Consider the following 20,470-nt stretch of genomic DNA (forward strand, 5'->3'; position numbering starts at 1 on the left):
TGATCTGAATCAGGTAAATTAAACATTTTTAAAAAATTAAAATGATTTCAGTAATTATATATGTTCACTGTACAAAGAGTAACACACACACACACAAATTCTTGGCAACAATCTTTTTTTACTGCCATTATCTAGTTAAATGTAATTTGACATATAAGATCAATATAATAGATGTTGGTGATTCTGAATGCAAATTCTAGAGTACTCAACCATACTTATGTAAATTACTAAAAAGCTGAGTAAAAACAGATGTTTGATCAGAATGTTGTTCAGTGACAAACTAACCATGTAGACAGCAGTATGTTGGAAAATCAACTCAGAAATAGGTATAAATTACAAGCAAAAACCAGTTTCCAATAGCAAGGTCATCTGAGTGATATAATTACAAACCTATTTTAAAAGATCTACGTTTAATGAGTTAAGAAAATTTCATCTATGTTAACAGAGGTTAAAAAAAAAAAAAAAAAGACTAGAAAGCAGTATTCCTAAAACTTACTGTGTTCATTCAAAATGATTTACTGAGTGATAAATGTGGAAGGCCATGGTGGCAGGTGTAGCCACAGCCATTTACTAGAGTCAGGGCACGTTCCCTTAGAAAGTTCACATGATCAAAGAAGACACATCAGTGTTTAAACCATAATTTAATTACAAAGAACATATAATAATATGTTGCCTCTAAGTGATAAAATTATGGTTGTGACTATTTTATACTTTCTGAATTTTCTATCATGTACATATGTTACTATTTTAACCTCTCCCCTGAATGTACAGGAATAAAACTCAAAATTATATTTACCAAAAAAGCAACTATTTCGCAAATGGTAAATTCGATGATGGCAAGAACATGGTATTCATTGCCACTGCTCTAATTAGTTATAATACTTATAGAATATTGTTTAGAAATATGTGCAACATCTCAAAATGTTATCCTTTGACCCAATAATTCCATTTGATGCATTAACCTAGGAACAAGATTAAGATAATAAACCAACAAAAGGGAAAACTTTCTGTATAAATATGTTGCGTGTAGCCCTATTTCTAGGAACAAAAAAGAAGACGACATAGAACCAAATGATTCCCAACAACAGGATGATGACTAGGTAAGCTATGATGTATCTACTAAACTGAAAGAATATTATGTAGCTCTTCTTATTTTGCAAAGGTGGCTCCATACACACAAGTGTCTGTCCTATTCGCCTAGCATAACGTGCTTGATAAATATTGTTACATTTATATAACATGACATTATTTTAAGTTTAAAAATACAAATCATATGATCACAAATCATATGTGATATGATCATACAAATCATGTGTATATTTTGGTAAATAATCACGGAGGTAACAGCCATTGAAAAAAATGCACCATTAAGAAAAAAACACCAAAAGGTTAACAGGAGTTGTCTCTGGTAACCTTTCTATATATTATCTATTAAAAACATTTATACTTTTGTTACTGAGAGACACCGACCTGTGGCAGACTGCCTGGGAGACAGCAAGCCTGCCTCCCTAGAAGTTGGGTGCAGCGAGCTGCCTGAGCTCTGCCCACTGAAATCAGAGGTTTACGCCTGACCCATTCTATCTCCTACGCAATCCAGGCTGTCTTCCCTCATCTATAGCTGGACAATGTCAAGTGAACTTGAGGACCCCCTGCTGAAGAAGGCTGAGTCTCTATTAGCTTGGGACTCTGAATAACTGCCCCTTCCCACACTGATGACTGGATTTTGTGTGCTCAAGAAGTAAACTCGTATCTCATTAAGCCTTGAGACCTTGGGGTTTGCCTGTTGCTGCAGGTACTATTTATACCTTAATTAACAAATACAAAACTTAAACACGAAAAGGGCAGACTTAGTAGTAGTATTTTAAGACTCTGTCATAAAATTCTGTTCTTCTATTCAGTAAATAGAAAAGAATAACATTCTCTGAGAATATCTATAGTTAATTAGGAAACTATATTCATGGAAAAAAAAGATTTTATGAGAATAGTATTTACTGATATTTAAGAAAAAGTAAGAAATCAGGAAAAGAATAATTAGTCTGATAAGCATTAGACTAATCTTTAACTGTCTAATCTAGACTAAATGCTAAAACAATTTAAACAAGTTTGAAAAGCTCAATTTTCACAAAGGCAAATGTTCATTGTAAGAACTAAAGATTACATACTTAGTCATTTTCTCTAATGAGGTCATTACAATCAACATTTAAACTGTCCCTATGAAGCCATGTGCTGTTCTATCTGATGCTGATGAGTGACAGGGAAATAACATGAGGACTAAGGTGGAGATGCACCAGGAATCTGACTGGCAGGGCAGGTTAGTGGGGAGCAAAGCAAGGTGATACAGATCCAGGAAGAAATGAGACAGGCCCAATTAGTACTAGAGTCACAAAAGCTAGAACCTGAAAGATAAGCCACTCACATTTCTTGCCTTCTCTAAGTACATTTTGTATCTTTCCTCCATTGCTTTCATATCTTCATCTTTCTTCTGAAGAGCAGCTTCAAGTTCACTGATCTTTTGCACTATTATTAAAAATAAAATGAAATACGACCAATTTAAAAAACTCCCTCCTCACACACAAAAAATTATTTTCTAAAGACTGATAAAGACAGTTTAAAAGAGAAATCTTTATTTCTTCTTTGTGGTGAATTCCTATCCAAAACTTTTGAACTACACCAATATATTCCCAGTCATTTTACATTATTTTTTCTTAAAAAAAAAAAATCTATAATCTGCCTTACTGAGCTATCTTTCTCCTTTCTGGCAAGTATTTCAATGAACAAATGTACCTTACAATATAAGCACAGCCATCCTAAATTCATTCTGTTTTAAGTTCATTTTAATCTGATCATAAATGATTTCATTTACACTTCCATAGTATTAATTCTATTTTACAATGTTTGATACTCCTATATATCAATCAGTTCATCTCATTACATTTAACTTTTTTTGCTTTAAGATCATTCATTACTTACTTAAATCACTAAAAATTATTACGGTTCTTATTTGCAATGTAACTATCTTTGCATTGCCTGAAGACTTATACACAGTTCTTGCCATCCTTCCACTAAAAAGGGCAAGTCTTCACAAGTCTGATCCAGGTTTTTACAAATACCTACCATTCTGGTTTACATCTGGCTGGAGGTCTTCAATGAGCTCCTGTTTCTTCTGTAATTCTTCCTGGACCTCTGTTAGTTTTTCCCTAAGTAGTGAAAAGAGCATGGAGCTTTGGAGCCAAACAGACCTAAGAATGAAGACTGGTTTCTGTCATATAGCATTTGTGGACTGTGGGCAAGTAACTTTCTGATTCTTCATTTCCTCATTTGTGAAATGGGAATAATACCTGCCAGATATTTTAGGAGTTGGTTGTGAAGATGTAAAACTGCCTGATAAATGGTGGGCCAAAAAATTTCCCTCTTGCCACCCTTGCTTCCTAAGATAGTTAAAGAAAATATTTTATAGGTTAAACATCCCACATTTCCACATAATCTAGTTGTGATAGTTGTCTATTTTGTAAACTCTTTTAAGTGTCATTAGCAATTAAAAAATGTAGCAGTTTGGGATCATAGGCAGGTAGACTGACGGTTTTACCATGTTTTTCTTCTCACCTTGGTGGCAGTTGGGCATTAGGGTTTTTGCTTTTAGTAAACAACATCACAAAAGGATATTAACTTTAGAAGCTTTTAAATCCATTCCTTCTCATATTTGAAATGAAATATCAGTTTTACTTACATATGAGCTTCCAACTTCTGCTTTAGTTTGCTGGACTATAAAAATTAGAAAAGGTTGCTGTAAGATAACTATTGTGACAAAGATAATTTTTTCCAGACAACAAAATCTCTTTACCTCCTTTAGAAGGTGTACTATATGCAATTATAAATGTTTAAAAAAATTTAATTTCTAATAACATTCTTGTAAAAATGTAATATTTTACATATATTTTTACTTCAACAAAGAAAGGAAAAGGATAGGAAATTAAATTACGAAGAGTAAGTATAATAGTAAGAAGAAAAATGATTGATTCATATTTCTGAATACAATGAAAATGAAATTTGAACCTGAAGAAAAATAGCAAATGCAAGCTGAATGTGATATATTGAGGAGTATCAAACGTTTAAACACCTGAAGAGTCATCCATCATAAATTTTGAGGTTTTTAGACCTCCAAAGAAGAAAAGATTTAAAGAACTAAAATAATTATAATAAAATTTTATCATTATAAATGCAAGCACTTTAATATTAACATCAAAATGAAGCAAATGGATTTTGTTAAAAAATAAAATTTACAACACAAAATTTCCTCTTTAAAAGAATAGGAATTTAAATTGCAAAAATAATTCTGTATTATCTGAATAGTTTGAAGAGCTTAAAGTACATAATCTAAAATATAATTTGGACAGCAAATAAATTTTTTTAAAAAGATAAATTTGCAATCTTTAAAACATTGCAATCCAAAAGTGTACACCCAAAAATGATTCCATCTTTGAAATATTCTCTAACGTGGCTTAAAAAAATTTGTATTAGAGAAGTTACAATACCGTATATATGCACATATGAGATGCCGCCATGCATGAGACGATTTCTATTTTCCAAGCCCCCAGGAAAAAAAGAGAAAATCATATAAAGCATATAAAAGACAGAAGGAAACTCAACCCTTTCAATCTTCCTTTTCATTTCTTATTTACTCTCCTTCTGTAGTTTTCTCCCCCATCAACACAGGTCTAATCATCTAACGTTCTATTCAGCCAATATCTATCTAACACACATCTAGCCCTAGCTTTTGGTTGTTGTTGCTTTTGTTTTAGTTAAACATTCCTCTCTCAATTATTTATTTTATTTTATTTTTTTTTGTCTTTTTTGTTGTTGTTGTTGCTATTTCTTGGGCCGCTCCCGCGGCATATGGAGGTTCCCAGGCTAGGGGTTGAATCGGAGCTGTAGCCACCGGCCTACGCCAGAGCCACAGCAACGCGGGATCCGAGCCGCATCTGCAACCTACACCACAGCTCACCGCAACGCTGGATCGTTAACCCACTGAGCAAGGGCAGGGATCGAACCCGCAACCTCATGGTTCCTAGTCGGATTCGTTAACCACTGCGCCACGACGGGAACTCCTCCTCTCTCAATTATTACTTTTTTTTTTCCTCTGTGCATATAGAGCTCAAACTATGGGAACACTGCTAGGTATATTCAGATTTAGGCTGTTTGATCTCTTTTAAATCCTTTTATCTCAGCTCTCACAATTATTTGCCGTCAAAACCCATTAGAAATGGCAAGGCCCATATGAAAGGAGGGAAGAAATAGCAGCAATGTGTCTTCAAGACTGCTTTAAGATTTGTGTCCTCTGGAGGTAGGTGTTCTTGAATGCTCTGTTAGAAATAACTTTCTCATTCTCTCTTTTCCTCAATTCTGACTGCTGATTACTCTCAATATAGTTTTTCTCAGGCCAGCCCTGTTGGGATCCCAGCAGGACTAGGAAGGCCTCAATTGTAGCATGCTTTCAATCAGGAATTATCATGAACCTAAGGGTAGTTGTCGAAGTAGAACAGATAGAAATCACCTTCCAATCCATATGATTGATTTATAGGCTCCAAGTTGGCAAGACAACTGCATCTATTATGCAGATATATACGGTATTTAAGGGCACCATAAATGGTAAGGGTTGCACTTTCAAATACAAGATTCACTTGGGCACCAGGACCTATTATGGAGAGTCCATACGCAACAGAATTCCCATAATAGAATTTTAAGTTACTTACACTTTCTCCTTCAGACTTGGAGCCTTGTTCCTGTAAAGACTTCTGGAGGTCCTCAATCTGCTGCTGTAATTCTCGGATTCGTTCTTTGCTGAGCCTATTATAAGATGAATTGTGTGTGTTTATTTGTACTGAAAGTCAAAGTAGTTAAGGATCTATAAATGTGACTTTACGCAATTTAACATAAACTATGCATTTAATAGTAATAATCAAAGATGAACAATTATCTGTGGCTAGGTATAATATACAGTATAGTAGGCTGCTTTCAAAGAAATATACTTTAAAAGACATTTTTATACCTAAAGCATGTAATATGTACACATTAAAAAATTTAAAGTACTTAATGTGTTAGTAGCAATAGCACAACATTTCTGCACTGTACTAAGTGGTAAAAAAAATTAGAGTACTGGTTCACTTTTCCTTCAGTTGTGTTTTTTAATGAATGGAAACTAAGTTTACTCTTCTTATTTCAGATTTCACAGGCTACTGGAAGAAGAAGAAGGCCATGATTTTGCATCCATTTCTTCATGACTTTTATTTAAAGAGACGGGCACTAGCAACTATTGCAGATTTTTAACTTGGCAAAATCTCATTCCTTAAAACCCTGCTTAACCATAACCTCCACTGAAGTTACCAGCAAGAGCGAGTTAGTTATCTGTCTGACTTTCTTCATATATATATGATACAACACACCTGCATATTATAATACTCCATTTTCCACTGTTGCAGTTATCACATCATCATTATCTATTCACATGTCTGTCTTCCTATATTAACTCTATAAAAGCTGAAACACAGCATGTCCAGTACTGATAGTAAACTGTATAAAATAGCAATATTTAATTGTCTCTTCAGAAAGCTAAAATGTGGGAGTTTCCTGGTAGCCTAGTGGTTAAGGATCTGGCATTGTGGCTGTGGCTCAGGCCATTACTGTGGGTTCAATCCCTGGCGGGAACTCTTGCATGCCAAGGGTGTGCCCCCCCCAAAGAAAGCTAAAACGTTATTTTTCTTTTAACCACAGGTGATATACATACAAGTTGAGAGGCAAGGTTTATGTGTCTTTAAAATTCCTGTGGTCTCTAAGATCCAATAAAGGTAGGTCAAATAAATCCAAATACTTTTATTGCCAGTATGCTATTTATAAAAAGCATGTTAACACAGTGGTTTAGAGCAGACACTGGAGTCAGATTGACAGAGGGTTCAAACGCAGGATCTAGAACTTACTAGCTGTGTAACACCAGGCAAGTTATTTAACCTCTTTGTACCTCAGCTTCCTTGTCCATAAACAAGAGATAATCACAGTTACTACTTCACAGTTATTGTCAAAAAATGCTTAAGAAAGTACCTGACACTGGTAAACACCACATAAATTTTTAATATTAGCATTTTTAAGCATCTCATTTGTATCACATAAGTACTGTTTGTTTTAAACACATTATCTGTAACCTTCTTCACAAACTGCAAATAGGTATCACCTCCAACTTGTAGCTGAGGACACTACGTGTGAATTTAAGTAAACTGCCCAGATTAAGGAGAGGTGGGACTCATATTTGACTCCAAAATCTATGTACCATCTATATACCAGATGGCAGCTGAAAACCAGATTGTCATTTATTCATTTGCTAAATTTTTTTTTTGTCATTTGTGAAGATACCTAAGTGACATTCAAGAATAAGCAACCTGCTTAACAAATCTGCTAAAAATAATGGGTAGTGAGAAATGAAAAATTCTGGGAGTTCCCATTGTGGCGCAGCAGAAACGAATCCGACTAGGAATCATGAGGTTGTGGGTTTGATCCCTGGCCTTGCTCAGTGGGTTGAGGATCCAGCATTGCTGTAAGCTGTGGTGTAGGTCACTGACGTGGCTCGGATCTGTCATTGCTGTGGCTGTGGCATAGGCCAGTGGCTACAGCTCCAATTGGATCTCTAGCCTGGGAACCTCCATATACCGCAGGTGTGGCCCTAAAAAAAAATAAAATAAAAAATTGAAACATTTGAAAATCCTAATTATTTTAACTACAATGATCTTCCACTTCTGCAGATTAAGATTTTGTGGGCAGATAATTAAATCACTATTATTATCAATTATAAAGGAGTGTGTCAGTCACCTCTGCTCAGTTTCCAGTTCATTCATCTTGCGGTGTTTCTGATCTAGCTGCTCCTGAAGTTCTTCAATACGTTCATTCTCAGTACCTTCTTGCTGTAATCGAAGCATCTTATTTTCATGTTGCAGTCGAATAAACACCTCCCTTATGTTAAAAAGTAAAATTTGTTTTTAAAAATTTTAAATACGAAACTTTAAAAAATTCTTTACTTTTTCATAAAGAAAATTCCTGTCCATGTGATAGCTGTCGTTTTAAAACATTACCAAAGCTTCTGAAAGTTTTTAAGAAAAAAGTTGTACATTGTAAGACTGTGTCCCAAACAAGTAGGAAATTTTTAAAGGTACAGGTATAAGATTATGTTTTTACATCAATAAATGTTTATTATGCAAGCCCCTGATAGTACGAATTATTTTACTTTGATAATTTAGAAACTATTCATATTCAAAGTAATAGATAGCACATCCTTTGAAAACATATAAATAAAAAGCAATAGATATACGAAAGTGAAGTTTCCCTAAAATTTTTAAATAGACTTTTATGATAAATGACAGATATATGACTGTTTGTATACTTTTTGCTTTTAGAGAAAATGCTGGAATTTACATAGATATGCTTTTAAAAATGCAAATGATAGGAATGGTAGGAATAAAAAAGTAATTCTCTCTTACTGCTCCCTTCCTAAATCCCATTCCCATTCCTCCAAAGCAACTAATTTTAATTAATCTCAATTTTTGTTCTTCTGAATGCCAGTGACCTAACTTGAAAAAATAGGCTTGTATGGGAGTTCCCACCATGGCTCAGTGGTTAACAAATCCGACTAGGATCCATGATGATGCATGTTTGATCCCTGGCCTCGCTCAGTGGGTTAAGGATCTGGCGTGGTGAGCTGTGGTGTAGGCCGGCAGCTGTAGCTCTGATTTGACCCCTATTCTGGGAACCTCCATATGCTGTGCATGCGGCCCTAAAAACAAAAACAAAAAAAGCCGAAAAAGAAAAAGAAAAAAATAGGCTCATACGGCTACTTCTAAATGATTAACATCACTAGATATTACCAAAGAAAATGGGCAAGTTAGTTTCCAGCCTAACATATAAGGAACTCTATCTTAAGAGCAAAAAATGAACAAACTGAAAGTCAACAACTTTATAAACATTATGCAAAGTGAAAAACGTCCATCACTAAAGGCTGCATATGGTGATTCCAGGTATTTGAAATGTCCATAACAAGCAATTCCATACAGACACAGAATAGGTTACTGGTTGCCTGCAGCTGGAGTTGGAGGGGAGGCAAGAATGGGGAATGACTGCTGATAAGTACAAGGCATCTTTTAGGGTCATTGAAAATGTTCTACAATTAAGATAGTGATGATGGTTGCACAACTTTGTGCCTACACTAAAAACCACTGAACTGTACATTTGTAAATGGGAGAACTATTTCTCAATAAAGCTGTTTAATAAAGAGTAGAATCTCTTTATTTTACTTTATGTGGCAACAGTTTTATTTATTAATTACTTAAAGGAAAAGAAAACCATGAAAATATCAGATTAGTCAAAGACCTAAAAGTAAACGTAGCAGTAAAATAGCAAAATAAATGTTGGGTCAAGAGGAACGTCTTAAACTTGTATTTTATTTAGTAACCTCTAAAACTTGTATTTCATTTAACTCCAGATTAATCCTCCAGCAATCGACAGCCCTTCTCCTACTTTTTTTCTACTGATGTGGATTTGAATGACATGCATAAAAAAGGTTTTGAAAAAGGAAATTCCTATCCACTCCAGAGCTGTCACTATAAAATGCCATCAAAGAGTTTAAGCATAGAAAAAGAAGTTCAGTATAGTAAAGACCATCATAACAACTAGAATATGTTACTCAACTAGTAAGGGAAATTTTATTTCTGGGAAATTTTGAAAGTGCTGTAGTAGCAAAGCTAATCTGATTTTGAAAGTATAAGCATATGAGACAAAGTAATTTTTGAGCTCAATGACTCGTAAAATGGAAACTTGTTAAAGGCTTAGAAATTTATAAAAGAAATCACAGTTCTAATATTAAGTATAGATTATCAATTGACAAAAACAAATTTACCTATATTCCACTGGCATAATCTCAGCAGCAAGATTCTCATAACTTTTTGTAGCAGATGTATCTAAAACAACATCAACAATAACAAAAAATAGATTAACATTTTAGTATTTCTACCATTTAAAAAAACCTTTTCTAAATCCAACAAAATTCACCTGTTTGGTTTAGATGATCCTGTTGTACTTGTGAACATCGAAGCTCTTCATTCGTTTCTTTCAGAGTATCACGCTGTTCTATTAATCTCTAAAAAACAATTGTTTATACAAGCAAAATATTTAATTCTGTCATGACAATGTACTTTACACTTAAAATAGTTTGTCTTAACATGTTCAATTGATAATTGTTCCTTAGTTAATTAAAAATAAGGCTGTTTTAGTTTTAGTGGTAAGGGCTAATTTTCTCTTGTATAAATCACATAAATAATAGACTTTATACAACACAAAGCTTGTGACTGCCTTGTTATTTTTGAACCAAATGAATACAATTATGCAATAGAGTACAAATATGCAACTGTAGAGTAAACAAAAAAAGTATGGACTTGGGAGGCAAATGGATTGTGGCATGAATTCAATTTCACTTTTTCCAGCTATAATATCTGAGACAAGTTACTGACTCCTCTGTTTTAGATCTTTATCATCAAAGTGAGAATACTAATTCATATGCCCTTGTGAAGGTGTTCTGAGTAGCGGATGAGGTAACGTTTGTCTAATATCTAGAGTAGAGTCTTGTGTGTAAGATATGCTGGAGAACTGTTATTTCCTTCTATCACTGCTATAAAACTCTACTAAAGGTGATAGGTAGCATACAGAAAGTATGAATCTGCAGAAAAACATTTTTTTCTCAGGGAGAACATACTAGGACTTCATATCATTAGCTATTCTATTTTATAGCCTAAAGCCAATGACAAACCTCTATGCTCTGTACAAAAAGCTCACGTTTAAATGATTTTCTTGGAACTTGAAAAACACTAACATATTATCATACTTTAAATGCTGTTATTATTTCAAATCAGTAAATGAAAACTTATTTAGGGGAGTTCCCGTCGTGGCGCAGTGGTTAACGAACCCGACTAGGACCCATGAGGTTGCGGGTTTGGTACCTGCCCTTGCTCAGTGGGCTAACGAATCCAACTAGGACCCATGAGGTTGCGGGTTCGGTACCTGCCCTTGCTCAGTGGGTTAACGATCCAGCGTTGCGGTGAGCTGTGGTGTAGGTTGCAGACTCGGCTCGGATCCCGCATTGCTGTGGCTCTGGCCTGGGCCAGTGGCTACAGCTCCGATTGGACCCCTAGCCTGGGAACCTCCATATGCCGCGGGAGCAGCCCAAGAAATAGCAAAAAGACAAAAAAAAAAAAAAAAAAAAAACAAACAAAGAAAGAAAACTTATTTAGACCATTATGTGGTTCAAATCAACTTAACAATAAATGGGTAACTGATTCCAAGTCCTTAGGTAGAAGTGCATGGATGCCCCAGGGATCTCTGAACACTATAAATAACAACTACAGTCAGGCATGAGGACCCCTACAAATCTGGTCCTTCATAAATGCAATGCAACCACTAGCAGATTTGTCAAAATCAACTTTTCCAGAGCTCTGACAATTAACCAAAGGAACACCTGTTAAAGAAAACCTGTTAAATCTCGGAACAGTGAGTTTTCTGTTCTTCTTAACTATCACCTTCTCCCCAGCTCTGGAGTAGCCCTGAAAACCAGAAGCCTTCCAATCTTGTACCTTTGAAAAGCAGCAGCTCAGCAGCCAATAGCAGGGACACACTGGGTAGGAAACTCCTGCTAAAAAGCCCCATCCCTAAAGAACTGTCACTATTTAGTCCGCACCTGGGAGAAGCCCCATTCATTTGTACTGAGTTGGCATTTACTGTGTAGGAAAATCCCTATTCCCAAGGCATCTGTCAAAAAAAAAATTTGATAAAAATCAATTGTTTATCACTGTAGCTGCTGGAGACTGTGATGCCAGTTAGGGCAAACAAGAGCCTTGCCAAAAGCTTACAAGGAAGAGCTGAGAAACAACAGATCCATAGAGGACTCTGAAAAGCTCTGACATATTCCTGGAGATCCAAAAGACCAGCCATGAGCAGAGCTGCATACATGCCCAGGAAAGACCTGAGAGGGCCCCAGTGTCTCAGCTCTGGATAAACCTGAGGCCCTGTGCTAACAGGAAAGAAAAGGCAAAGGCAGAGTTTTAAACTGCCTAAGAATTGAGATGTTTTCCAAAGCACACAGAGTCCTTTGGCAAAGCTTAGAACAGTTATTGGTCCAAGGCATCTATAGTAATATCTGACTAATCATTTACTGGTTTCAGTGGCAACTGAGTAGAGAATTCAGCGGCTGCACATTACAAAGACGTCACAGAATTAGTCCAAAAGAGTCACCAAAAAACCAGCAATAGCAAAAATCCCAGAGGTTGGGGAGAATTTGATTTTGAGTTGTATAATCATTTTAAATGTCATATTTTCTAGAAAAACACAAAACATGCAAAGAAACAGGATAGTCCCTGAATGGGTTAAAAAAAAAAAAAGTCAACAGAGACAGTCAATGAGATGACCCTAGTGGATGGACCTAAAAGGCAGGAAAAAATTTCTCAACTCATTCTATTTGGTATTAGCTTGACACCAAAACTAGGCAGTGACATAAAAAAAAATACCGACCAATATCCTTTATAATAAAGATGGGAAGACATTCAACTAGCAAACTGAATCTAGCAACATATATAAAGGATTATATATTGCTATATGACCTATGTTATATATGTCCTATGACCAAGTGGAATTTATCTCAAAAATGAAAACTGGTTTCTATCTAAAAATCAGGAATTCTCGTCATGGCTCAGTGGTTAACAAATCCAACTAGCAACCATGAGGTTGTGGGATGGACCCCTGGCCTTGCTCAGTGGGTTAATGATCCAGCGTTGCCATGAGCTGCGGTGTAGGCTGCAGACGTGGCTCGGATCCTGTGTTGCTGTGGCTCTGGTGTAGGCCAGCCGCTACAGCTCTGATTAGACCCCTAGCCTGGGAGCCTCCATATTCTGCAGGAGTGGCCCTAGAACTGGCAAAAAGACAAAAAAAAAAAATTTAATTAAAAAAATAATAATAATCAGTGTAATACACCACATTAATAGAATAAAAGACGAAAACTGCATGTCATCTCACTGACCCAGAAAAAGCAGATGAAAAAGTCCAAAACCCTTTCCATGATAAAAACATGCAACAAACTAGGAATAAAAGGAAACTTCCTCAACCTCATAGAGGGCATCTACAAACAAAACACACAGCTAATAACATACATTAAATAGTGAAAGGATGAATGTTTTCTAATAGCAGAAACAAGAGAAGGAGATCCACTCTTGACATTTCTATTCAACAAAGTACTGAATGTTCTAGTCACGACAGTTTTAACAAGAAAAAGAAACAAAAGGCATTCAGATTGCAAAGGAAGAAGTAAAACTATCTGTATTTGCAGATGTCCAGGTCATATGTATGGAAAATCCTAAAGAATCTTCTAAAAACTAATACTAACTGAATCCAACAATGTTGAAAGATACAGGATCAATATTCAAAAATCAATCATATTTCTGTGTTAGTACTGAACAATCCAAACATGAAATTGAGAAAATAATTTCATTTATAACAGTAACAAAAACAATAAAACACTTAGGAGTAAGTTTTTAAAGGTGAAAGTCTTGTACAATGAAAACTATAAAACATTATTGAAAGAAGCTAAAGGCCTAAATAAATGGAATATTATCCCACCTTCATGGATCAGAACTTAATGCTATTAAGGTGGCCAACTTTTCAAACTGATCGACAGATTCAGGCAATCCCTATTGATATCTCAACCTGGTTATTTTGCAGAAATTGACAGTCTGACCCTAAGATTCATATGAAATGCGAGGGACCCAGAGTAACCAAAAAAATCTTTAAAAAGAGGCTAGACATAGAGATTAATGACAAATAATTGAAAATCCATAAATTCTTATATCTATGGTCAAATGATTTTTCTTTTTACTTAAAAAAATACTAGACTTTTCACAGAAAAACTGAACAGAAAGTACAGAGTTCCCATATAGTCTCCTCACACTGGTTTCCCTTCCCCCATTATTAACACCTTGTATTAGTGTGGTTACTTTTCAGAACTGATGAACCACCAGTGATTCACTGTTATTAACTAAAGGGCATAGTTGACATTAGGTTTCACTCGTTTTAGTTTTATGAGTTTTGACAAATGTGTAAGATATCCATCATTACAGTATCATGTTCAAATGACTTCTAACAAAGGTACCACCAAGACAATTCAACAGGGCACAACAGTCTTGTCAAGGAAAGGTGCTGGGAGAGTTCCTGTCATGGCTCAGTAGTGAACAAACCCGACTAGTATCCATGAAGATGCAGGTTTAATCCTTGGACTTGCTCAGTGCGTTAAGGATCAGGCGTTGCCATGAGCTTGTGGCGTAGGTCGCAGATGCAGCTCAGATACCACATTGCTGTGGCTGGCTGTGGGTAGGCTGGCAGCTGCAGCTCCAATTCAACCCCTAGCCTGGGAACCTCCAGATGCTGCAGGTATAGTCCTAAAAAATGACGGACAGACAGACGGACGGAAGGAAGGAAGGAAGGAAAAGCTGCTGGGGAGTTCCCATCGTGGCTCGGCACAAACAAACCTCTTGGAAACGTCCAAGAGGACGCAGGTTCGATCCCTGGCTCTGCTCAGTGGGTTAAGGATCTGGTGTTGTCATGAGCTGTAGTATAGGTCACATACATGGCTCAGATCCAGAGTTGCTGTGGCTGTGGCACAGGCCAGCAGCTTTAGCTCCGATTCAACCCCTAGCCTGGGAACCTCCGTATGCCTTGGGTTTGAGCCTAAAAAGACAAAAAAATTTTTAGAAATTTTAGAAAATTTAAGAAAAAAGAAAAGGTGCTGGGACAGCTGAATATCCACACATGAAAGAAAGTGATTAGAACCCTATCTTACATCATATAAAAAATTAATTCAAAATTGACCACACAGGGAGTTCCCGTCGTGGCGCAGTGGTTAACGAATCCGACTAGGAACCATGAGGTTGCGGGTTCGGTCCCTGCCCTTGCTCAGTGGGTTAACGATCCGGCATTGCCGTGAGCTGTGGTGTAGGTTGCAGACTCGGCTTGGATCCCGCATTGCTGTGGCTCTGGCGTAGGCCGGTGGCTACAGCTCCAATTCAACCCCTAGCCTGGGAACCTCCATATGCCGCGGGAGCGGCCCAAGAAATAGCAACAACAACAACAACAACAAAAAAAAAAAAAAAAAGACAAAATTGACCACACAATAAATAGAAGAGCTAAAACCATAGAACTCCTAAAAGAATATATAGGAATAAATCTTTATAACCTTAGGTTATCAATGGTTTCATAGAAACACAATGAAAAAAACACAAATAAAAGAAAAAACAGGAAACTTTGACTTCATTAATCAAAAAACTATTCTGCTACAAAAAAACACCATTTAGAAAGTGAGAAGACAACCCACAGGATAGAGGAGAGAGTTCTTTATATATTCGGGATACAAGTCCCTTATCAGGTATCTTACAACTCAATGATAAAAAGCAAATAATCTAAATAAAACATATGCAAAGAATTTGAAAAGACATTTCTTCAAGGATGATACACAAATGGCCAATAAGCATATGAAAAGATGCTCAACATCATTAGTCATTAGGGAAATACAAATCAAAACCATAATGATATACCACTTCATACCCACAAGGATAGCCAAAATTAAAAAGTAATGTGTTTGTTGGCAACAATGTAGAGAAACTGGAATCTTCAAAAATTACTGGCAAAAATGAAAAAGGGTTCTTCCGTTTTATGAAACAGTCTTGTAGTTCTTAAAAAGGTTAATAAGCATAGTTACTATATGACCCAGCAATATCATTCCTAGAAATATACTCCAGAAATGAAAATCTATGTCCACATACACACTTGTACGTAAATGTTCACATATTATTTATTTACTAGGCAAAAAGTGGAAACAACCCAATGTCCATAAAATGACAAATAAAATGTGGTATATATCCATACAATGGAGTACTGTTCAACAATAAAAATGAACGAAGTACTGATACATACGACAATAGGGAAACCTTAAAAGCATTAGGCTAAATGAATAAATCTAGTCACAAAACATATTCTGTACAGACTAAGCAAATCAATAGAGACAGCAATACTAACGGTTGATAAGGCTGGGGGGAGAGGGGCCAAATGCAGAGTAGCTGCTCATGGGCACTGGGTCTCTTTTTGCAGTAATGACAGTACTCTAAAATTTGATTGTGATGATCCCTGCACAACTCTGAATACACTGAACACCACTGAACTATACATTTTAAACGGGTGAAATTTATGGTATGTAGGTTATATCTTAATAAAGCTGTCTAAAAAAGTGCATCTATTGTCCTAGCTTTCAAGGAGTTGACAGTCTACAGAGCTGGAAAACATGCTCTGAGACAGACGACCTTGGCTCTGTGATTTCACCTTCCTTTGTGAAGAAAACAAAACTGCATAAAGATATTTTTTATGACTTTCTTTTACATCAACCACTTCAATTTGGAGAATGACAAAAGAAGAACTGATTATATCACTTCCACTCTTAAAACAGCAAGGACAGGAGTTCCCGTCGTGGCGCAGTGGCTAACGAATCCGACTAGGAACCATAAGGTTGCGGGTTCGGTCCCTGCCCTTGTTCAGTGGGTTAACGATCCGGTGTTGCCGTGAGCTGTGGTGTGGGTCACAGACGCGGCTCAGATCCAGCGTTGCTGTGGCTCTGGCATAGGCCAGTGGCTACAGCTCCGATTCGACCCCTAGCCTGGGAACCTCCATGTGCCGAGGGAGCGGCCCAAAGAAATAGCAAAAAAGACAAAAACAAACAAACAAACAAACAAACAAAAAAAAACAAAACAGCAAGGACAGTATTCTTAACAGACATATTACCTATCAATTATATTTATATTTACCTCTTTTTCCTTAAGTAAAGCTTCATGTTTTTCTTCAAGTCGCTTCATTTCAAATGCTAATGTGTCTGCCCTTTTGGATTCAGAGGAAAGTTTAACATGAAGATCCTGAACCTTTTGTCAGAAAGAAAAACAAATAACAAGAATATAAATATAGATAGGTTTTCAGAGTTCAATAAATGAGAAACTGATTGGAAATAAAATTTATAGTAAGATTACAGTCTAAGTATTTCTGGAAACAGCATGTAGATAAGAATAATCAACATAAATTTTAAAATGCCAAATAATTATTTAGCCAAAAAAAGAAAAAAAAAAAATCACCCTTCTACTCTGTTTCTCTAGGTTGTTTTGATAAATAGCAAAACAGAACATTTTAGGTTATAACTTCATTCTCTAGGCATTTGACACTGGTTACCCGAAATGCTAGTAAACAATAAAATGTCCAAAAAAATATAGCTCAGAAGCTAATAAAAATGTAAAGGACCTAGATAACTCAAACTCAACTATTCACATTTGAATTAAAATTACTGACAGAGGAGTTCCTATTGTGGTGCAGTGGTTAACGAATCCGACTGGGAACCATGAGGTTGAGGGTTTGATCCCTGGCCTTGCTCAGTGGGTTGGGGATCCAGCGTTGCTGTGGCTCTGGCGTAGGCCGGTGGCTACAGCTCCGATTGGACCCCTAGCTTGGGAACCCCATATGCCGCGAGAGCGGCCCTAGAAAAAGGCAAAAAAAAAAAAAAAAATTTACTGACAGAAGAAATGTATCATAATAAATTCACAGCTAACTACAGGCAATGTTTATTCACTTCTACATCATTCTTAAGGTATCAAATGGAATAATGAACTCTTTCAATTTTATTGATAAAAAATTAAGATTTTTTTTACCTGTCTCTTGTATGTTTCTAATTGCGTACGTGCTGCATTTGCCTTCTTCAATTCTTCTTCTAAGCTGACTGTATTATGCATATACATCATGTTTGTTTCCTGTAAAGTTTTCACCTGCTTGCGAAGGTCATTCAGATCTTGTAGCTTCTGACGATATATCTCAACTGTTGACTCCAGTTTATTTGCTTTATCAGAGGTAGCCCTATAATTTAAAGATTAAACATTACCATGTAAAAACTAGAAAATGCACATAACAATGTTATTCTGGCTATAAAATAAGTCTTCAAAAAAAACCCTATCAACTGGCTTTAAAAAGAGAGAGAGAGAAAGAAACAGAGAAAAGAAATCATAAACATTGCAAGAATTTTGGAAACACACTCAGGCCTAAAACAGTCTAAAGTTCAACCTTTTTGATATAAAATCATCAAAATAAAAATGCTTCAGGAGTTCCTGTTGTGGCTTAGCACATTAAGGACCCAACATAGTGTCTGTGAGGATGTGAGTTTGATTCCCCGGCCTTGCTCAGTGGGTTAAAGATCCAGAGTTGCTGCAAGCTGCAGTGTAGGTCGCAGATGAGGCTCAGACCAGCGTTGCTGTGGCTGTGGCTGTGGCATAGGCCAGCAGCTGCAGCTCCAATTCAACCCCTAGCCCAGGATCTTCCATATGGCGCAGGTACAGCCCTAAAAAGGAAAAAAAAAAAAAAAAAAATGCTTTAGGAGTTCCTGTCGTGGCTCAGCGGCAACAAACCCGACTAGCATCCATAAGGATGCAGGTTTGATCCCTGGCCTTGCTCAGTGGGTTAAGGATCCAATGTTGCCATAAGCTGTGGCATAGGTCGCAGATGTGGCTCAGATCTGGCGCTGCTGTGCCTGTGGTGAAAGCTGGCAGCTACAGCTTCTATTCAACCCACAGCCTGGGAACTTCCATATGCTGTGGGTGCAGCCCTAAAAAGATAAAAAAAAAAACTGACATAATGAATTATCAAACTATTTTGTATATCAGAACAATATATTAAAAAGGATGGTTTTGTAAATACCATTGACCAATTCTGAGCTGCTCTATAGCCTACGGGCTAATTATGCTTTTTGCATAACATTTAATTTAATTTTGTTCTAAGTATTTGATATACCCAGGAAGTGACTCAACTTATAAGCTGTTTGGCAAAGCACTTCCCTTTACAGTTGTGCTTACCTGACAACTGGGCTAGAACAAAAATAAACAGGCTGAATCATTTCAATATCACATGCAGGTTCAAATTAATGGTTACCAAGATTATGTTTTAAATAGACACTAAAAACTGTGCAAGAAAATGACTAAGAAAATTTAACAGAAAATATAAAAATCATGTGGGAAAGACTGTTTGCTTGAGTAACATCCCACAGGCAAAAGCTAAATATAAATTTTATATTGTCAAAGAAAGCAAGAGAACCTGGGATAACTTCAAAATAAATGTTAGGATTCTTATCTATATTCATCTATATTTTATCAAATGCCAAAATATGGATTGTGAGAATTCATTTTTACATGAATATTTCACAAGATACACTAGTAAGCACAGAAGGTCAAGCCAAATGTATATAAAAGTAACTCAGCTTACAAATTTTTAAAAAGGTATCATTTGGGGCTGGGAAACTGTCCTAATAATAATCAAATATTACCCTTAAATTGCACAAACTATTAACAAGCATAAAAGAAGTAATAAAGACTAGAAGCCTGGATAAAAACTGATCAATACCTGACATATAGGGATATCTCTAAAAATCCCTGATAAAAAAGTGGAATACTGAAATGGCTATGTAACAACTCAGAAGTGACATAATTATATTTAGACAAGCCATACCTAAGAACATCTATTTCATCTTTCAGGGCTCTTGTTTCCTCAGCAAGGCTAGTCAATTCATCATTCCTATGCTGAAATTCAATTAATTGCTTTTCAAGTTCTTCACAGTGAACACGGTAATCATCTTTTGCAGCTTCAAGCCTTGCATAAAGAAAACAGGCATTTATAATGTTATTTCCATCATTTGTTTTCTCACTGACAAACAAGCTTAGCCAAACTCACTTATAATTGTTTTTTTTAAACTCCACATTCAAAAGAAAAACTAAAGGAAAAAGACACTTCTCAGCTCTTGATTTTGAAACAAAGTTGAGAAGAAAATATTCTGAGTTTTCATTTTCACTTCTGAAACACTGAGCTTGGTTCTCCAATTCAAAAGGAATTTTATATTCAAAAGATGAAGAGAAAACATAAAGTTACCCAAAAATATACATTGCAGGTAAAGAGATAAAATATTAATTCTGAGTACACTGTGATAAAATAAATACTTCAAACCCTAGAGCAACAATGAAAACAAAAATGACAATACAGTGCTTAAAATCAAATATTAAAAATTATTTGATCAACTGAAAATAATGCTGAAAAGGAAGAAAAATAAGAATAGATATGACAAATGAAAAGTAGCAAAGTGATAGACCTGAATACAACCCTATCAAAAATTACATAAGAGGCAAATGGCCTAAGTATACCAATTAAAAAGGCAGAGACTATCAGATTGGATATGTTACACTCAAATATATGCTAGATAGAAGACACATTTTAAAATACAAAGACATAGTGATTAAAAGTAAAAAGAGAAAAAAGTACCTTACAAAGAGTAAGCAAAGAT

General features: G+C 35.9%; 1 protein-coding gene across 2 annotated transcripts in view; it reads right to left on the reverse strand.

Moving 5' to 3' along the window:
* The window catches only part of HOOK1 (hook microtubule tethering protein 1), a 74,455-nt gene that overhangs the window by 12,422 nt on the left and 41,563 nt on the right, over positions 1-20,470 (reverse strand). The window contains exons 10-19 of one of the 2 annotated variants that reach the window (XM_084964914.1): positions 19,645-19,785; positions 17,805-18,006; positions 16,920-17,030; positions 10,084-10,171; positions 9,932-9,992; positions 7,855-7,995; positions 5,751-5,844; positions 3,728-3,762; positions 3,115-3,197; positions 2,417-2,517 (exon numbers count right to left, since the gene is read on the reverse strand). In XM_084964914.1, coding sequence (XP_084821040.1) covers positions 2,417-2,517; positions 3,115-3,197; positions 3,728-3,762; positions 5,751-5,844; positions 7,855-7,995; positions 9,932-9,992; positions 10,084-10,171; positions 16,920-17,030; positions 17,805-18,006; positions 19,645-19,785 — 1,057 coding nt within the window. Of the gene's footprint in view, positions 1-2,416; positions 2,518-3,114; positions 3,198-3,727; positions 3,763-5,750; positions 5,845-7,854; positions 7,996-9,931; positions 9,993-10,083; positions 10,998-16,610; positions 17,031-17,804; positions 18,007-19,644; positions 19,786-20,470 lie in introns of those variants that run through there. The other variant, XR_014808143.1, reaches the window with a different exon arrangement.

Source organism: Sus scrofa, chromosome 6 (assembly GCF_054392235.1).
Source record: "Sus scrofa isolate SSC_HxYL_T2T_F1_AM1 chromosome 6, Sscrofa_HxYL_maternal_Yorkshire_Landrace_v2.0, whole genome shotgun sequence".
NCBI classification, from domain to species: domain Eukaryota; kingdom Metazoa; phylum Chordata; class Mammalia; order Artiodactyla; family Suidae; genus Sus; species Sus scrofa.